This window comes from Apodemus sylvaticus, chromosome 5 (assembly GCF_947179515.1).
Source record: "Apodemus sylvaticus chromosome 5, mApoSyl1.1, whole genome shotgun sequence".
Taxonomy (NCBI): domain Eukaryota; kingdom Metazoa; phylum Chordata; class Mammalia; order Rodentia; family Muridae; genus Apodemus; species Apodemus sylvaticus.
Window position 1 is genome coordinate 91,182,595 of NC_067476.1, and position 22,118 is coordinate 91,204,712.

Here is a 22,118-nt window from a genome sequence, read left to right on the forward strand (position 1 = left end):
AGGCCTAGGGATAGTTAGAAGAGAGGAAAAAATGCTCTGGGCTCAGCCTAAGCCATGTATTCCTACAGTTTGAATTGAGCTCTCATCTCATTCCTTTATCTGAGGAAAAAAAAAAACCCTCAACATTTAGATGTAAATCATTTTACTTTTTAAGTTCAATCTAATAAGCACTGTATTACTATATAACTTTTCTTATTCCTTAAAGTATCAATTGACATTTCAACAGTAAATTTATTTCTGTGGAAAGATAGGATTTACATGTCCCAATGCAGGAAAAGATGATTAGTTTTCTTTTTACTAAAAGTCGTGTCATCCCTGTGGGAAGAAAGGTTGAAATGAAGTGATCAACCTATCCCAGATGATACTGCTTGACAAAGTACAGACTAGCAAGAGGCCACCCAGGGGTGCTGTTCAGTGTGCTCCCTTACTCTGACTTACCCTGGATCTGGATAGAAAGGGGAGCAAATGTGTATAAGTGCACTTGGACCTTAAATCTCATATATAATATTCTTAGAGGCCATCTCATTGGCTGCTTATAGAAATTGTTTTCATCGACAGAAAAAGACAAAATGGGTTGGACAAGATTAATCAATCACAGAACAAATATGGACAAGCAACAGATTTGAGTGTGTGTGTGTGTGTGTGTGTGTGTGTGTGTGTGTGTGTGTGTACTTGTCTATATGAATGTGTGCTGAGGCTAACGATCATCTTCAGTACTTACTCAGGTGTCGTACACCTTATTGGTTTTTGTTCCGTTGTTTGGTTTGATTTTAGCTTGTTTTGAACAAGGTCTCACATTAGTTTGCAGCTCACTGAGTAGGCTAGACTGACCAGCCAGAGAATCACCAGAATCTGCCTGCTTCTACCTGTAAATGCAGCACAGCAATTATAATTGCATGCCACCATCTTGGCTTTTTTATTTTTATTTTTTTAACTTGGGCTCAGATTCAGATGTCTGGCACTGTGCTCAGACTGAACTGTCTCCACAGTCTGTTTTTAGGAGGTTGTTATTCATGTCCTCTGTAAGACCTTTCCTTAAACTTCTTGATCCTTTTGATGTTCTATAGTTCCTTACAACTGACTCTGAGTTAATACGAGGAATTTATACTTTCCCCCTGAATTTTTATTTTACTTTCGCTATAATTGCACACATCGTTTCATCAATTTATTTGTCCAACAAGCATACATTAAACCCTGCCTTTGCATCTAGTTTATGAGTCAGAATCAAGGTTACATAAAATTCTCTTCAGGAAATAAACATATACACGTAATCAACATGAATAACAAATACATATGAAGTTTCACGGCCTTCATCTGTTTCACTCAGATAGTACCATGAATCACCTACTGACCGCTGACTTGTGAACATAAAGTTCTTCAGACAGCCTTTGAATTTGCCATAAGCTTTAAGATTACAAATGAATACTTATGTTGGTTTAAGCAAAATATAATTAGCATGATTATGTCTGCTGAACAAAAACATTGCCAAGTATCATCATAGCTATTGCTCACTTCTGTTTCAAGGTAAGAAAAGTGCTCTAGAGCTCCTTCTGTAGGAAGCAGGCTGGAGCACTCAGAGGTTGAACTAAGTCTTTTCTTTCACAAGATTAACAATTAATTAGTGATCACCTGCTGTGGCCAAAGAAGAGAAAGGACATTAGAATCTGGAAGTGCTCAGGTATAAAATGCAGGCTGCCACCCTCTTGAAAACACATGCATTTAATTTTCAAATAGAAGAAGATCTACAATCTACTCTCTTTTCAAGATTACTTAAAATTACATATATTCTGAAAAAGTATAGCTATACCTACTTTTTCAGGTGTATTTTCCCATCAAGAGTGTGTTTGCATATGTTAATAGTCATTTAAAAGATTCTATAATAAAAAATAGTCTGAGAATTGTTTTTTAGCACGCTATTGAATAATAAAAGAATATACATAATCTTATCCTAAAAACAAACAAATCAAACCACCAAGAAGCAGTGTGTTTTTTTAGCTTGCCAGCACATGCTATTTTTTTTTCTTTTTTTTTCTTTTTTTTATTTTTTATTCGATATATTTTTATTTACATTTCAAATGATTTCCCCTTTTCTAGCCCCCCACTCCCCAAAAGTCCCATAAGCCCCCTTCTCTCCCCCTGTCCTCCCATCCACCCCTTCCCACTTCCCCGTTCTGGTTTTGCCCTATACTTCTTTACTGAGTCTTTCCAGAACAAGGGGCCACTTCTCCTTTCTTCTTGTACCTCATTTGATGTGTGGATTATGTTTGGGGTATTCCAGTTTTCTAGGTTAATATCCACTTATTAGTGAGTGCATACCATGAGTCACCTTTTGAGTCTGGGTTACCTCACTTAGTATGATGTTTTCTAGCTCCATCCATTCAGCACATGCTATTTCAATGTTGTTAGGGCCTTTACATTCTTATGACTGATATGCTTATGACATATAAAATGAGAAATCATTTTTTATTATTTGATTTTATTTTAAAATCAGTATCTCCTGATTTAATATGCATTTTGATAATTTCATGTATTAACATTGGAAAATATCTCCTAAGGTTCAAACATCATTATATGAAAATGCTGCTGTTTCATAGTACTTACAGGCTAAAGTACCTTGTTCAATAAAAATAAAATGTGATATACACATTAAGTAAAAGATTTCTACATAGCTGCATTTAAAAATATTCAAAAGGGAAAGTTAATTTTAAAACCATATGTAATATAGATAGTATTAAGTATGCCATTTCAAAATATATTTAAGAGAAAGTTATTTTATATCTAAACAGTATTAAATGTGGCATATAACTTACATTTATGGCATTGATTTTATAATTTTTACTTTTTGAAATTAAAACATAATTATATCAATGCCCCTCCCCATTTCCTTTCTTAAGCCTCTCCTTTGTACTCTCATGTTCTCTCAAATTCACAGCCTGTTTTGCTTTAATTTTGTGTGTGTGTGTGTGTGTGTGTGTGTGTGTGTGTAAGTGTACATATATGAATATATACTTGTTTGGGGATAGACACCTAATAAGTGCCATGACCAAATGTTGCTACTGACAACTGTATTGAACAATTCAAATATAGGAGACAACTCAAAGAAATATATGCAAAATATTCTATGCAATGAACTTTTTGCTCATGTAGTACTACAGAGGCACATATACAAATATCTGAGCTATTTCCAGTATGCATAGAAAGATGAGCTAGAATTTATTAGAGGACATGGACATGAGAGAAGAAGCAGGAAGGCTACAATTCTGGGGACAAGTATACGTAAGACCTGTGGGACGGTGATGATGATACGCCTGAAAGGCAAGAACTTCAGCATGCGAATACAACAGGCCAAAGTAGAAAAGGCTATAGCAAGACCATGATTTAGCAGAGGCAATCAACAATCTACTGCTAGATTGAGGTTTAGTAAATGACTTATAGACATTTTTAATTCTTAAACTGTGTGACTTTACTTCCTCATTTATAATCATATTAGAATAAAAGTTACACTGAAAATATGAATTGCTATTTATAAATTACTTTTGGAGAAATACTATATATATCATATAGAATAGTATGTGTATGTTAAATATATTAAAACTCCTGGCTATATTTTTCTAAATATTGTATGTTTAATATCTGTAGAAATATGAACACTCAAGTTCCAGAGGCAAATTGGGAATTTGAAAGAATTATAAATTGTAACTGTTACAATTCATAAAATATGTAACACTGATTAAACGTAGAGTTCTAACTCAGAGCTTGGCTTTTGCCTTTGGGAACCTCCCTGATATTCTTAGTGTTAGCAAAAGGCACCAGGCTTCCGGTTTACACATTACTGCACATTGAGATGATACCCTGTGGACTTTCCTGATGATAATGCAACTCCAGGTGTGGTTCTTGGTGTTCCTTGTTCTCTTAGATTATAATCTTTTGAAAGGAAAAGGAAGTGATTCCATAAAAACATGGCTTTTAGAATGTGTCATGAACTGAACAGGATATATCCTGGAGTCCTGGATAGGTTTAACCATGTTAATGTGAATTTATTAGAAGTAGAAAGACATTAAAATATAGCCTTTATATAATCAGATTTACAAAAATACTTGCTTCTTAAATAAAACAACTGCTTAGAAATTACACTGTGTTGAGGAGTATCTTCACCATTTGCATCGATGCAGAACCTGTGATTGTGTTCTGCCCTAGAACAAGCACATACTTGATTAAGATGTATCCTAAATCCCAAAATCAATGGTTTCTTATAAGAAGGAAATTCAGAAACAAAAACAGAGGCAGAGGGACAATGTCAAATGATTATAGAACTGGAGACAGAGACATATACAACCTACAGAACATCAATGACTGCTGGGGACCAGTAAGGTCTAGAAACAGCTGAGAAGGAATCTTGGCCAGGGGCCTGCTGATATCTCCATTTCAGTTCATGTCTTGAAACTGGTAGAACACATTTCTATTGCTTGAAGTTCCCTAGTCAGCAATGCTTTGAAATGGCAACTATAGGAACTGGTAGAGATATCATCCTGTTGCTGTTTCCTGTTTCCTTCAAGAAGTGGATCTCTTAACACATTAATTTGTCACCTTGATAAGTAGACCTTTTTGTCTGTTCAAGAAATTGTTTGAAAGTAGCATTCAACTTTATAGTGTTGCCATAAAGTCTTGCTTCATTCAAAAGAGCTCTGTTCATAGCATTTACTTCTGTCATCAGGAAACTGAAATTCTACACAAAATGATGAAATATTGACTATGAGAGAGAAAACATAGATAGGACATGTTTTCTTTGTAGGATTGCTCCCTTGGCTGTGTAGAAGCCTTTTAATTTCATGTAATCCAATTTATCAATTCTTGACATTATTTCTGAGCATAGTTGACTCTTCTTCAGAAAGTCACTTCTTATCCCTCTATCTTCCAGGGCTTTCCATCTATTTTACTCCAACTATTCTAGTTTTGAGTCTTACACTGATCCATTTGAATTGAATTTCAAGCCAAGGGAGACCTGTGTGTAGTCTCATTCTCCCACACATCATTTCTTAGCACTATTACAAAAAGGATATTTCTTCTATTAAAAACCATCTTCAGTATCTGTATTAAATCAGTTAGGCCACAGACATGGTGCATATCTTTAATTATTCTATCCTTTTGGTTTTCATGTCCATTTGAAATCAGACATTGTGATAGCTGTAGTATTATTATTTTTGCATGGGATTATTTTGCTTATCTAGTATATTTTGTATTTCTACATGAATTTTAGGGTTGGTTTTTCAAGTTGGGTGAAAAATGTCACTGGAAGTTTGGTTGGCATTGAATTGAATTTGATCAGTGTTACATGAAAACACATCTACTCACTTGAGGTAGTATCAAGCAAAGATTAAATATACAACCCCACTTAAGCATAGCTCGATGAAATGAGTTTCTATTAGACTTACTTACAGGACTCTTCAAAGGCAGAATCATCATCATAAAACCTACTGGTGAGAACTAAGAAAGATGTAAAACTCTAGCTATCTAACTAACCTGTAGGAGGCTCCTGGCAGAGTCTTTTCTGTTCAAGAGTTGGCCACTGCTTTTACAATAGGCAGAAAGCTCTGGAAATCTAGTAACTGAGTTTTCTAAGTCTGGTAAGTTTTCTAAGTTTCCTGAATCTTGTGAGTTTTGAAGTACCCCAGTCTTATAACTTTCCAATCTTCTATTTTTATGACTTTCCATTTGTCTTCTAGAAGGGAATGTTTTAACTTATAAGAATTATCAACATAACATGATTTTTAGAAACACAGCAATTTTCACAGTATTTATTTTGCCAGTCCATGAATGTGAGATGCCAGAGGTCAACTTAAGTTACCATTCTTCAGGTGCTGGCTATATATTGTGTTTTAAAGAATGACTTTTTTATATTAAATGTCTATTCTTGAGACTCTGAGAGTCTGTGTTTACCATATGGGTGCTTGCAAGCAAATTAGGGTCCTGTGTAAAAGTAGTTAAGTACCCTCAACCAGTGAGCTATCTTTTCAGTCCCCTGATTCTGCTCTTTTGAGACAAAGTCTGAATCCTGCCTGGCTAGCTAGGCTGGCTGACCAGGGTTCCACCTGGTTCTACCTTACCTGTGTCGGGATAAGACACATGCCCACCATTTTCATCATTTTATTGTGAGGTCTGTGATCAACCATGTTCTCATGCTGAGCAGCAAGCACTTTACCAAATAATCTATCTCTCCAACCCTGTCTTATTTAATATTTTTGCAGTTATTATTAAAGTGATCGTTTTCTCCATTTCCTTCTCAGGTTATTTGTTATCAGCACATAGAAAGCTATTCATTTATATGTTAATATTATATGCTGTTACTTTGTTAAGCAGTTCAGAGAGTGTTTGGGTAGAATATTGAGGTATTTTATATATAGGATCATGTTATCTTCAATAAGAATAATTTCCTTTTTCCTTTCTTATTTATACACTTTTAATTTCTTTCTTTTGTAATGTGAATCTAGTTAAAAATCAGTGACAACATTGGATGAGTAGATAAAGAATGACAATCCTTTTCCTCATTGTAGTGAAAATGTTTGCAGGCTTTCTCCACTGAGTATAATGCTGGCTCCAGACATGGCATTGCCCCCTTATGTTGAGGAAGGGTCCTTCTATTGTTATTCTCATCAGGACACTTATCAATACACAATGTTAGTTTTCACCAAAGACCTTTTCTGTATCTATTGATTTGTGTTGGTTGAATAATCTTTGCATCCTTGAAATAACATCCATTTGGTCATGGGAAGAATCAACTTTCTGAAAAAGACTCAGCTATGTTCAGAAATAATGTGAAGAATTAATAAATCAGTAATAAATTGGATTACATGAAATTAAAAGGCTTCTGCACAGCCATGGAAACACTCTAGCAAAGAACAGCTTCCTCTGTATGCCTTTATTCTCATAGTCAATATTTCATCATTTTATGTAATGTTTCATTCGGTTACCTAATGACAGTAGTAAATGCTATGAACACAGGGCTCTTTCGATTGAAGCAAGACTTAATGTTAACATTAAATGTAGGATGTGTTGTTGAGTACTGTTTGCAAGTACTTTATTGGAACTGTCCAGGGATAGTGAAGTACTGGGTATAATAACCTACAACCACCACTTTCTTAACCAACCAGTGGATTCCCAACTACATTCAAAACATTTGTCCTTAATACTCTCAGAAAAGTGTTATCCTTACCCTTCATCAAGAAAAACTGTCTTTGCAACAGACAGAGACCAACACAGAAAACCACAACTAATCAAAGTGTAGAACTGTGGAACCCAGCACAACTGGATAACCTGTGATACAACTCCAACATGAAGGTTCAGGAATCCCTGTGGAAGATGAAGCTGAATGATTTTAAGATCCAGAGGAACACTAATTTGGTGTAAAATTGTATCTCACTGTAATAACATAAGCTATTCCCATATAGTATCATCTCACCTACATGACTGGCTAAACACGATCTGAGCAAAGAAAACAAGAACGTACATGATAACCTGAAGGAAGAAAGCCCAGGAGGCGTCAACCCTTTACAAAATATTAGGCAAATAAGGAATCTTGTATAAAAATAGTTGTTCCCCAGGGGAAAACACACTAATTGGATATCTAATACCAAATGTTTAGTCCTTAAAACATATATGTAAGCAACATTGTACATATTAAACAAATTGTAATTGTATGTGTGTGTGTATGCAATAGCAATTAAGATAAAAAGAGGCCATGAGCTTGAAAGAGATCAAGAAGGTATATGAGAGGGTGTTTGCAGGAAAGATATTATACACTTATATTATAATCTCAAAAATGAAACAAAATAGAAATTAAGAAAGAAAAGTGAGGCAGCCATGACGTGAAGGAGAGTGGCTCGTGACTCCTATTACATCCGCATCTGGATAACACTGGTTTCATAAAAAGACCTCGGTGTCATTCTTATGCTCTCCATTTTATGGAGAGTTTTGTGGAGAGTTGGTTAATCCTTCAAATGTTTCATGTGATTTGGCAGAAAAAACGTATGGGCTTGAGCTGGTTTAGTTTGAAAACTCCAGTCTCACCGCTTGGCAGTTTTGGTTCAATGCTGGTATGTCACAGTCTTTTTCTTTTTCAAAATCTCATCTTGCCATCAATAGAGTTGTATTTCTATTGACTGATATTGAAGACATAAACACAGATTCAGAGAACTCAGTGTTTTCATGCCTTCATAATTTTTTCCCTGCCCATATGTGAGTATTCTCACTTTTCCTTCATTGTTGATATGGTGCTAATGCATTCTTAACATCACACCGATTTGAGGAATACTTATATTGTTCCTCTGGTATATGTTCACATCCGTTTATCTAATACTAGATTGGTATTTCCCCAAGTTTACAAATTCAGATCCAGAAACAAAACAGCTAATTTAATTTCTTAAAGATATACTCCCAATCATATCTCAAATGCATGGTCTCCTCAATTTTAATTAGTACTAACTGTCCTTAATTAGGTTGTAGTCTTTAGCAAACCATTGGTACTCTTTAGAATTGTTTTCACAAGTTACTAGATAAAGGTTTTTAACAGAACAATCTCTAGGGCTCTCGTTAGCTACAAGACTTCATATCAGTACCAGACAAAATTGTGTTTTCTTATGAATAAATAATGTGATTTCTCACAGAAAGCATCATGTGCTGTTCCTTAAAGACAGCACGGCTAAGCTCTGTGGCCTGATGAGTAAAGACGGAGAAGGGCCGTGTGTAAGGAGAAGCTGGATCTATCTCCTGCAACACGGCACTGTAAACTCTTTTGAGGGGGTGGGAATAATAAAATACTGTACGTTTATGAAACCCACATGAATTCTGCTCCCACTTGAATAAAGATATTAAGTTTGAAGAGACCAATAAATGCTACTTTAAAGCTTAAGATCTTAGTTAATTCTTTATATTTTATAAGTTAAATAGAATATGTTTTTAATTATATTTAATTATGCCATAAAACAATTGTTATATAAAATCTTAATGATTGGAGTGAATTCAAGATTACATATTTTTATTCCTTAAACTCCATCTAATATTAGCATAGCCTTAGTTATTACTGGCTCCTTTTAAAGTACTATACAAATATGCCTTACTTATTTAGTATTTATATAATTTAATAAGAAACAATATAAAAACGATATAGTGCTTCTGTTGGTCCAACAGGAAGAAAGATTTACCTCTGTAATTCTGTTAAGTAACTGCAGGAGTTGCATTTTTGCTTTGAGAAACTTTCATCAGAGCATAGTTGTGAAACAGCTTCGGCTTCAAATGGAAAGGATGCAATAAAGCGCCTCCTAGCTAGAATCAGGTTCAAGAGGTTTATGGGGGTGAACAGCAGAGAAGATGAAATGTTTCAATAAGTCCCTTAGGCTGATTTAGTTAGCATCCACAAAGCAGAATAACCTATACATCACATACCCTTTGTTGGCTGACTGTTTAGAATAGATGTATGAGTCACTGAGGTTTATTTTAGCAGTTGGGCAATGCAATTCTCCTTTTGCCTGAAATATTAAATCATAGAAATATGAAACTATGAGAGGTAATGTCAAATCTCACACAGGATGATTATCAACCACTGTGATGGGGCAAGACATTCTTTAGAGCCATCTTTCCATGTTTCAACTTGGTCAGCACAAATGATAAGTTTCCATGTACAACATTTCTATTATATTTATCAGACACCTATGGCGAATACTTTTAAAATACTGTGTGTGCTGTTAGAGTTCCCAGAGTGAGAAAGTTTGAAAAAAGAAAAAGGATATCCTTTGAGAAGGATATGAAGGACTCTGTTCTGAGTGATTTCATATACAAATGAATCCCTCTGGGAGTCAGCAGGGAGGCATGCGCATGCACACACACACACATATACATGATATTGATATATATGTATATATATGAGCAATACATTATATATGCAGTAATATATGTGTATATTTGCAATACATATTAATTTAACTTGCTACTCTTAGACAGTACAGAGAATTAGCAGAGGTACCTGCAACAATGCTGGCAAGCTGCTGGGTTCTAGAGATAGGGTATGTGCTGCGTGCTTGAATGATTGCAGAAGCAATTTTTTTGGCATGTTTCTCCTCTCCATATGCTCTTAGGATGGATGCAAGTGCTTGTTGATCTAAGGCATTCACAACATCAGCAGCAGTGGGCATGTCAGGGTACCTGTAAACAAGAAGAGCCAAGAAGTTTACTGGCACCATTTTCGTTGGTAAGAGTTAGTATTCGAGAGCACTGGGAACCTGAGCTGAGGCAGTCACAATACATTGCCTGGACAAAATCGAAAACAGACTAAAATATCACACACAAAGGAAGTTTCCAGTTTACACTGTAATCATGACAAGAGGAACCTGAAACATTCAATAAAGTCAAGGAAAGGGGAAGTTAAAGTATTTTGCTAACCTTTAAATTTCATTTATTAGAAAGATTATATTGATCTGCAGGTTTCTCATAAAATAAAACAGGAGAATGTTCAATATAACTTGCTCAATACGTAACTTACTAATTGAATTATTATTATTATTTTCTTTAGATTGGGAAGTATGATGCTGACAGATGATAGCTGGTCAGGTCTAAAGGCTGAGGAGGAAATTAATGTGTAGCAGCAAAGAACCTATGAGTGAAACCAAAAAAACAAAACAAAACAAAACAAAAAAACAAAACAAAACAAAATCCAACCTAGAAAGTCTCCCTCACAATAACTAAAAAGACCCAGTGTTAACCATGCATGTTTTGGATATTGATATTAGCTCAGTTACCTCAGGCAAAGATCAGCATGGATTGAGTCCTCAAAATAAACAATATGATTGAACAAGCCTAAATATTATTTCAATCAGGGGACAGAAAGCCCAAGTTCTGACTACATAGACCAATTATGCAAGCAAAAACAGTGTTCACTGTCAGATCATTCTAGTCTATTTCCATTTACAGAAGTGGGTCAAAGCTTTCTAACCATGAGCTAGCCATGATGCAACTTATTAAGAGCATGTGCTAGTAGTACACTTACTACTCCCACATAAACATGTGGGGTTATTAGCTGCATTCTGTGACTAGTTACATGTTCCATAGATAGGGGAGCAATAAGACCTGAGGTTTAAGCAAAGATGTTGTGAAAATATCTAAAACTCTCATTGGAAATTATTACCTTTTCAACATGCTCATGCAATCAGTTTTTGTCCTTGGTGTACTCCCTTGTGCATGTGTCTAACAGTCCTTCAGGCTGTTTCTAAAACTCTGACTCTCTGATTGTTTTAGGGAGTAGAAAATGATCCTGTTCTACATATGATGGTTTCTTTTTGGTTTTGCTTACTTTTATCTATTTATGCATGTTTAGAATCGAAATAGAATTCTACCACTCCATCATTCCTCACCCCATCCCCTCACTTTCCCCTCAAACTGACAACCTCTTTTTCTTTTGATATTCCTGTACCAATGAATGTTTTATATAGTAACCCTAACTTTCATCTCAGTGGGTTCCCTTTGTGGCTTACAAAATAAAGACCCATACTTTAAGGTTGTGTTTATATATATATAAGAATTGCAACATTGTTATATTAGATAGCATCATTAGACTCTCAATTTTAATCTGGCAAATGAATATAACAATGCTTATCTCAATACATTTAATCTTTAATCAAGAGAAATATTTTCGGTAATTTTTCTATATATAGTGTGTTAGTCTGGTTTTGTAGTTCTTCCTTTGGGAGACTATTAATTGGTGATTGTTTAGTAATTATAGACTTTAAATGGCTAGATATTTAAAGAAGAACAGGAAGAAGTATAAGGAAGCAGAAAAATATTATAATTAAATAAAAATAACTAAAATAAATAGGTAAAGCCATATTATTGGATTTTTGTTGCTGTTTTGTTTGTATCTTTCAAAGAATGTTATATTTTACCTTAGTTATCAAAAAAATTGTCACTTGGTACATAAGAGAATGCAAAAACCTTTTGAAAGCATTTTCCTATTTTGAATTGTAAAGTTCTGAAAATATAAAAAATGATTTAGAATATTTTTTGATGAGAAAAATCAGTGAAATTTAGCATATTATATTTATTAATCATTTGTATTTTCCTTTCCTTAACATTTTCCCTTGAATTTTATCTTCAGCATTTTATTTTAATCTGTTTTGTATTCACTTTCTATTATAGATACCAATGGCATTGTCTAATTTTTCATGTACTATATAACTTGGTTTTATTACACTTGAACTATTATTAAATGAATTAAGGTTAATTGCTCATGGAGCCAACATTTGCTATCTAGTATCAATTTATACTTTTTTGAACATTTCTCTGAATGCTATATGTTGTGATTATCTAGCATAATACAGTGTCAATTAAAGAGAATATATCTTTCATTCACAAATTTCCAGAATGATATATATATTTACAAACAGCATTCCACCTATACATAATAATAAAAAAATGAAATATTTTTTTAAAAAAAGAATTATTGAAAGAGGATGCTTACATAAATAAATACAGACAATATAATGACTGGACAACAAATGTTCATGTCTTTCAGACCTTTCCCATTCACAGATTTGCCAGTCATTATTTGAGCATAAAAGACAAAATCCTTGCTAGTAAATTTAGAACCTTAGCTCTATTAAAACAATTATAAGATAACATAGAAAATTTTAGTTTTCATGATAACTTTCTCTTTTAAACAAGAAAATTAAAGTAGCATTTCTATCAAGTGGCATTCAATGGACATCAGGTAAAATTTCATTTTACTCTTACATTAAAACAATAGGTGTGTAGAAGCTTCCAGAAGAAGACAAAAGGATCATGACTCAGGCTTAGTAGGCCAGAGATCTACTTTACAACAGGCATTAATATGAACAAGAACTTCCCTCGCAAATGTGAAGTTTCTCTGTGCTCATCTATATAGTTCACTGACTCAATGTGACTTAACTCCTAGTCTAAACTTGAGTGCCAATTTATTATCTCCCAACAAAGACTATATCTGCTAACACAGTCTTTCTAGTCCTTGAGGCCTGGAAATCCTCTCTATTACACAAGAAGATAATATAATCTAAAAGCAGTTTGTTGAAACTGGGGTCAATATAGAATTAAGAATACAGTGTTAAATGTTTCTTGTGTGTGTCTTTGTCACAGGGATATATCACTCTCTGGGGTATGACAGACCACATATGTGTTTTTTATGTTTGTGGATGCATACAGATATGTTGGTTTTTTTTTTTTTTTTTACTATGACTTTCCCTTCTACTTGTATTTGCATTGTATATATTTGCATCCCTGGGTTTCATTTTCCTGTATATTCAAGTGAAGCAATTTCCCTCTTCTGATATAGGTTATAGTCCCTATCATCTACCTGGAAGATCTTCAAATATGTATGTGTATTATGTATGTAGATAATATGGACTATAACCTATATAATACACACACACATATATTATGCACATGCATGCACATACACACATACATATATGTTACAACTATAAATTCAAAATTAAGATATTGACTTAAGGGCTTAATAGGGCTTAATTCTGAGAAATAATCTCATTGTGAAGTTCTTGAGGAGAGACTTATGAATGGAGATTTACAAATTAAAATTTGCCTAAGAACCTTTACATGAAGAATATGGCAATTTACTTTTATTGATTAGAAGCTTTGGTCAATTGTTTACAGAAAGCATCTTCCACATCAAGACACAGGAAGTATACAAATTTATGCAACATTTTATTTCTATAAAACTATCATATTCTCTAAAGTTAAGAATATCTGACATTTACTATTAGTTGCTTGTTGTTATTTTATTATTTTATTACATGATCATATTATTTGTTCTATGGATGCCAATAATTCAAACAGAAGTGGAAATAGGAAACAGAAACGATAGGATTCTAATAAATGTCACAAGGCAAGTTAACCAGTCATGTCATGTAACAAGGGAAGAGACTTTATATGAAGAGTATTTACTTCATGACCTTTATGGCATGACACAATGTGCAGAAGAAAGGCAATGCTAAGCTTCTGGCTTTGTACTACAGCCTAGTACAAAGTCTAGATGTCAGTACTAATTTAACCTTTAAAATAAACGGAGAAAAAGGAAAAGTTTGATTTTCTCCTACGGAGCAGCACAATGTCATTGTGGATTGTGTGTCCATTTGAATTGAACAATGGCAATCAAACATTAGTATTTTACAGTGATAATGAATGATGAGGAGTCAGAGGTGATATTTCTGTACATATATGTATGGGTATGTAGCGATGTATGATGTGGCACTATACATGTTTGATGTGGCAGATCTTTTGAAAAAGGTTCGACTAGGGTCACTGCCGAAGAAATAGTACAGAAATAGAATTATTGATGATGAGATCCTACCTGCTTCTTTACAGCATTATAAATTAATGTCAATTAAACAGAACTCCTGTTTCCATAGAGACATGTGTATACAAGCAAGAAAATGAAGCTACTGTTTCAGCATCTATTTTTTCTAAATTACTACTGAAAAGCATTGCTGTAATTAGTGAAAAAAAATTACCTAAAAGGGGATTTCCCCATTCTGAACACCTCACAATTTCCTGTAAAGATAGTGAATATTTTCCTTTTAGAATTTCAAAGTTAAAGAAATACTGAAGACTATAATGAGTACCAAACACAGCTAATTTACTATGCATGGGCAGTTTTGGATGTGGAGTGTGCTGGGAATTTTTCAGTCTTCAAGGAAATTACATTCAGAAGATTTAAGAAATTGATTTTCTGTCATAAGAAGCAATGTGTTTTCAATACTAACCTGTCTCCATCCATCCTCATGTCCAAGGGACCATCTTTCCGAAGGGAGAAACCTCGTTCAGGAGTATCAAGTTGCATGGAGGAACATCCCAGATCCAAAAGGACTCCATCGACAGTCCCTGGCTGCACTCCAGCTTTCAGTAGCAAAGCCTCTGCCTGGCTAAACTGGCCCAACAGAGCTTGGATCTGTGTCCTATGAATAAAGCCAAGAGAGAAAGATACTGAGTCTTCAAGTCTCCGACCAGAAGAAGTGAGCACATTCTATTTATTATCAGATGATATACCCAAAATAAATGCACAAAGTGCCAAGTATTTGCTTTGCATTATACTTTAAGAACATATATATTTACAAATTAGCAATATTCTTTTGTCAGATTAAGGTATTTCATTCTTTTTTTTTGTAAAAAATTCTTAAATTTACGAGTAAAAAAAAGCACATGGCATTATTTCAAAGATTTATTTAACATCCAAGGTAATTCAAATAGAGTAGGTATAAAACAAAAATAATATAAATAAAATGTACATGCTACTTAGGAACAAAATAAAAAGAACAAAATAAAAATAAAAGGAACAAAATCCAATTATATATGCAACAATGAAGACGAAACTGGAGACCATTATACTAAGTGAATTAAGAATGCCCAGGAAAGCAAGTACTACATAATCCACTCCCATGTGAAACATTAATACACTGGTCTCAAATTTTGAAGTATGATGGTATCTTGCAGTGATGAGGAAAGAGTTGTGGAAAGAAGAAAATGTAAATATTTGATCAATGGATACTAAATTAAAGAGAAAGTAAGGATTTTCAATGTGATATTGTGCTCTGATTTAAGCATTTCATAATGTATACATGTATTTCACACCACATCAACTTTCATGTACAGTTTTTATGTACTGTTAAAAATGAATCTAATTAAATGAAAAGGACTAAGATAAAAAGACAAGTTCAATATGTTTACACCATTTAGTTTACTGCTATGCATATTTATCCTATTCTTAGGGTGGGGTGTTATATAGCTACCTACTTGAGAAAGAAATGAGGACAAAACTAAATGACTCCTGAAGAAGTCCTGTTTTAGCTTCCAGCAAGAATTTCAAATTTTTCGTGAAGCATTCAGAATCAACATGCAGAAAGACATTTGGATCACCATGATCTTCTTCCAATTCTCCTTCTTATACAAAGTGAGCGTCTGCCCTTAGGTTTCTTCAGAAGTATTTTTATTTTTTATTTTCTATATTCTTTGTTTACATTCCAAATGATTTTCCCTTTCCCAGTTTCCCCTTTCCCCAAAGTCCCATAAGCCCTCTCCCTCTGCCCATTCTCTGATCTACCCCCTGCTACTTCTCTGTCCTGGTACTCCCCTACAATGCTGAATCAAGCCTTTCCAGGACCAGGGAACTCTCCCTCCTTTTTCTTGGGAGTCATTTGATATGTGAATTGTGTCTTAAAGCAACTAAAATTCATTTTGGAAGGAGAATAAGTAAAGAAATTCTGAAGTTCTCATTCTTCTCCTGGAAAGTGAATGGAATGAGTTTGTACTTTAGCAACATTAGGGAATCAACATTTAGGGAATTTACTTATTGCTTATGCCACTTAATCATAGATCATTGGTAGATTTTCCTCAAATTCTGAATGAAAGAATAATTTTTAGATTACATGCTAAGTACTAAATTTCTCTTATTGCTATTTCTCATACTATTTGGAGGATATCGTAAGGTACAGGAAGACTAGTAAGATCTATTTCTAGAGGTAACAGCTGGGTGGAAAAGATACAATTTACAGAGCAATATGATTAAAGCTGATGATAGATAAATAAATGGCCTCTCTATTTTTGGAAATATGAATGCTAATAAAATAGTATTGGAAACCAAAAACAATAAATTTCAGTACTGGAAGATATAGTTCATTAGTCATTTTTGCCAATATCTGATATTTGTATCTTTGCCTATTCCAATCTCACGAATGTGAGCTGAAAAGGGAAGAATTCTGAAATCACCTCCAGATCCCAACCACAGGCCATAGAGATAGCCAAACACCAAACACCAAACACTCATCACTGGATGAATGGAAAAGAGTCGAGTAATGACATCTACCAACAACTTTTTGGACAAGAAAACAAAATGCCTGCTAGAACACATAGGTGTTCACTCAGGAGCAGAGTGAACAAGGATGTGGGAAGAAGAGTGTATGTTGTCAAAGGTGTCTCTTTATTGCTACTAATAAGATTGGGTTGTATGAACAATTGCACAAAATCACAGAGAACTGAACCGGCTGATCAAGTAGAAGCAGAAGTAGATACTGAGCGAGCCCTTTCCAAATAAGAGCTAGGAAATCTTACCTGAAAGAACACAGTAGGGAGAGAAATTTATGGCTCGGACATTTAAAGAAACAAGTGTTTTATATATGCTAAAATAATCATCCTTTATTTATAGGTAAGGAACAGTATACATACAGATATGAATATAATTTAATACAATTAATTCCAATCCTAAGTACTTTGTTTCTCTGGGTAATCCTGATGCTATCATATATCAAGTACTAGTCAATATTTGATATAACTGAACTGTAGAAAATTATTATGTCTATTATCTACTGAACTCCATGTGAACAAAATCCCATTGTACAATATATGTTATGTACACCTAATGTCAAGGAATGTATAATATTGACTTTCAATCCAAGAAATATGGAGGAGTGACCCCTGGTTCTGGAAAGGCTCAGTGTAGCAGTATAGGGCAATACCAGAACAGGGAAGTGGGAAGGGTGGATGGGGGAACAGGGGGGGAAGAGGGCTTATGGGACTTTCAGGGAGTGAGGAGCCAGGAAAGGGGAAATCATTTGAAATGTAAATAAAAAATATATCAAATTAAGAAAAAAAGAAAAGTAGATATTAGCCCAAAAGCTCAAAATATATGTTACAATTCACAGATCACAGGAAGCTCAAGAAGAAGGAAGATCAAAATGTGGATGCTCTGGTTCCACTGAGAAAGGGAACAAAATACTCACAGGAAGAACTATGGAGACAAAGTGTGGAGCAAAAACTGAAGGAAAGGCCACCCAGAGAGTGTTCTACCAAGGGATTCATACTATAAACAGTCACCAAACCCTGACACTATTATGGATGACAAGAAGTGCTTGCTGAAAGGAGCCTGATATTGTTGTCTCTGGAGGGGCCCTGCCAGAGCTTACAGATACAGAGGCAGATGCTAGCATCCAACCATTGGACTGAGCGCAGGGTCCCCACTGGAGGAGTTGGTGGGAGGGCTGGAGGAGCTGAAGGGGTTTGCAGCCCCATAGGAAGAACAACCCCGTTGGCCAACAAGATGCCCCAGGGCTCCCAGAGACTAAGCCATCAACCAAGCAGTACAGATGGTTCCAGCCAAAAGTATGGCAGAGGAATGCCTTGTCAGGCATCAATAGGAAGGGAGGTCCTTGGTCCTATGAAGGCTTGATAGATACCCCAGCATCGGGAAATCAAGGGGTGTAGGTAGGAGTGGGTTGGGTGGAGGGGCATCTTCTTGGAGGCAGGGGGTGGGAGGATGGGTTGGGGGTTTTCTGGGAAGAGGGAAACCGGGAAAGGGTATATAACATTTGAAATGTAAATGAAAAATATATTCAATAAAAATTTAAAAATAAATTAATTAATTAATAAATAACAAGAACAAAATAAAAATCAATAACCTTAAAAAATCTGCAGTGAGCACTGGCTATCTAGTTCATATTTGAATGTTATTTTTCATAAGAGTCACTATTACTCTTGGGGCTAGTAAGGGAGCTCAAGAGTAAATGCATGGGTTAGCCTTACATTACATCCCCTCAAACCACATAAAAGTTCAAATAAAATAAAAAGTAAAGGCAAAAAAAAATCATTACATTTCAATTAAGCAATTAATTCTGTAACGTTCTCTTTAGTGTGACCTTATGCAAATCAAGGTTAGAACCCACAGTGCATGCAGTCTTCCACACATGACACTTAACCTACTCTAGGGACACTTTTAAGCAAACTCACCATTCCAAAGACCTCAAAATTGCAGATACTGATGTTTTAAAACTACCATGGGCTTTATGTTTTATGTGACAGATTGCCTATGTAAACAGTATTTAAGGTACTGCATAAAGATACTTTCAATGAGTGACTTTTAACTAAAGAACATTAATGTTAACCCAGATGTCTCTCAACAGAGGAATGGATACAGAAAATGTGGTACATTTACATACTACTCAGCTATTAAAAACAATGAATTCATGAAATTCTTCGGCAAATGGATGGAACTAGAAAATATCATCCTGAGTGAGGTAACCCAATCACAAAAGAACACACATAGTATGCACACACTGATAAGTGGATATAAGCCCAGAAGCTAAGAATACCCAAGATATAATTCACAGACCACATGAAGCTCAAGAAGAAGGAAGACCAAAGTGTGGACACTTTGGTCCTTAGAAGGGGAAACAAAATACCCATGGGAGGAAATACAGAGACAAAGTGTAGAGCAGAGACTGAAGGAAAGGCCATCCAGAGACTGCCCCACCTGAGGATCCATCCCTTATAGAGTCACCAAACTCATATACTATTGTGGATGCCAGCAAGTCCTTGCTGGCAGGAGCCTGATATAGCTGTCTCCTGATAGGCCCTGCCAGTGCCTGACAAATATAGAGGAGGATACTCTCAGCCAACCATTGAACTGAATACAGGGTCCCCAATGCAGGAACTAGAGCAAGGACCTGAAGAGCTGAAGGGGTTTGTAGCTCAAAAGGAAGAGCACTAATATGAACCAACTAGTACCTCCAGAGTTCCCAGGGACTTAATCACCAACCAAAGAGGGACCTGTGGCTACAGCCGCATGTGTAGCAGAAGATGGCCTTGTTGGACATCAGTGAGAGGAGAGGACCTTGGACCTGTGAAGGCTCACTGCCCTAGTGTAGGGGAATCCAGAGCAGGGAAGAGGGAGTGGATGGCTTAGTGAGCAGGGGGAGGGGGATTCGGATAGGGGCTTTTGGGAGGGGAAACGAGGAAAGAGGATGGAAATGTAAGTAAAAAAAAATATGTAATAATAACAAGAAAAGAATGGAAGTGTGTCTAATCCAATCAGAACTTAAAATCAAAGAATCATGTTTCCTAGGGATGAAGGAATTATGCCTCAAAGTCGCAACATTATTTCCTACCCTAGACTGTCTATTTTGCTGCTATACATATTTTCCACATGGCAGACATCATAACTATGTGGGCAAATTCCTTGAAGTAAATAACCCCCAGTCCAGTATTCTCTCCTTATCCTTTCCATTTCCTTTCTCTCTTACCTCTCTTTTCTCCTTCTCTTTATACACAGGGGTGGGGATGGTAAGGAGAGAGCTATATTTTGTAGGAATTGTAGAGATGGCTCTTATACCTTCTTCTGGCCTCCGTTGGCAGCTACATTCATGTACACACTAAAGTATACATAACTCCACACAAACACACGTAAACATAATTAAAAATACAGCTAATACCTAAAAATAAAAAAATTAACAGTTTATATTTCTTACATAAATTTCTACATAGTAACCACACTTGTATAACTTTCTTACAGAACATATACATATTACATATGTATTCATGTTTATGTATACCTATCTCCTACTACTTCTGTTTTTCTGGTGAACCCTGGTGAATCCATATCAGCCTAGGGGTATATTTCTGTTTAGTTGTTTGGTGCACATCATCTCATGGCCACCATCATTTGTTCATAGATTAACATGTATACAATTCTGGTCAGAAAGATACAAGAGATATTTTCTGGGAACTTAGGAAAGCGTTTCACGTTTTTTTTTTTTTTCATGTTTACATATATACAAAGTAACAGCAATGCAAAAATTATAAGCAGATCAAATTGAGCCAAATAATTAAACAATGATCTCTCCAGGTAGAAGGTAAAGTGCATGGAAGCAGAAAGCCTCCCCTCACAGTTGCCTTAGGGTTGGAGGGACTTAGTGCAGGTCTAGTAGTTCTCTGTATGTATGTATGAATATACACATATACAAATAACATCCCAACTACTGTGGCAATTGTGATGGAATATTTAACAATGTTATACTAGTAAGTTAGAGATTAAAATAAAATAAAAAATATTCTCAAGAATCTATAACAAAAACTGACACAAGAAATGTAAAATATACCCCGAAATCACTAAGAATTTTAATCTCTAATTATAAAGTCTCCCACAGAGAAAAAGACAGGTGGTTCTACCATGTATTATTCCAAATATTTAAATATTTAGCTATTTAAGTATATCCAATATTATATAAACAAAATAACACTGATATTATAATAAAATCTCCCAGAAATAAGAGAGACAACTATTTCAACTCAGATCACAAGGCAAGCATGCTGGATGGTTTTGGGGGCATATGACATGGGAGGATCAAGGTCTAGAGTAAGGGACTGGGTGGGGGGTGCATACAGATCTTGTTAGGAAAGGAAAATAAAATAGATAGTTATAAATGGATGGGGAGCACTGCACAGGAAGATCAGTGGGATGGGGAGGAAAGAAGATAAGGGCAAGACAGCTGAAATTAAGGGCCATTTCAGGAGTGCTATGGAAATCTAGTAAGCAGAATCTTCCTGAAACATATACATATATGAAGGCAATCTAAATGAAATTGCCAAAGAATGGGTAAGGTTAGAGCCTCTACTTTCTATCTCTTGTCATAAAAAGAAACTTCTAGTATGGGGGTCTGGTTACAGCTAATTGAGCTGTTGGCCAGCGGAGTTCCATGGGAATCCTTAAAAAATCCAGGCTATTGTCAAGACTATAGGTTGCTCTCCACAAACTGAAGGCAATGATCTATCACTGAAGACACGGCCTGTACAACCCATTGAGTATGGAGGAGTCAAGAGCCTTTACACATACATGCTTGCATCTTTGTTACAGGAAAGTACTCTACGCTAGCAAAGAAAAAAACCAACTCAGACCCTTTGGTCTACAATGGTGTTTTCTCTGCAAGATATGCGTTGGCAATGGTGGTACAAAGCTTGTGGGAATAACCAAGCAATATCTGATTTGACTTAAGGCCCACTGCATCAGATGAAACCCTTATGCAACACTATTTGGGTGACATAGAACCAGAGCCTGCATACTCAGGGAAATAAGATAAACCCAAATATTACTTTCCTACAAAAAGAATGCAGCAATAAATGACTCTTACTGACATTCTGCTATACTCATAGATCAGTGTCTTGCTCAGTCATCATTACAGACACATTCTCCTGCAGCAGATGGGAATAAACACAGAGCCACAAGCACACACTATGCAGAGAGTTAAGACACCTTAAGACACTTA

General features: G+C 35.3%; 1 protein-coding gene across 5 annotated transcripts in view; it reads right to left on the reverse strand.

Annotated features, from left to right (window-relative positions):
- Positions 1–22,118, reverse strand: part of Mettl15 (methyltransferase like 15) — a 193,184-nt gene that overhangs the window by 15,411 nt on the left and 155,655 nt on the right. For all 5 annotated transcript variants that reach the window (XM_052183152.1, XM_052183148.1, XM_052183147.1 and 2 more), the window contains 2 exons: positions 14,796–14,987; positions 10,016–10,194 (listed from right to left, as the gene is read on the reverse strand). In XM_052183152.1, coding sequence (XP_052039112.1) covers positions 10,016–10,194; positions 14,796–14,987 — 371 coding nt within the window. The remainder of the gene's footprint in view (positions 1–10,015; positions 10,195–14,795; positions 14,988–22,118) is intronic.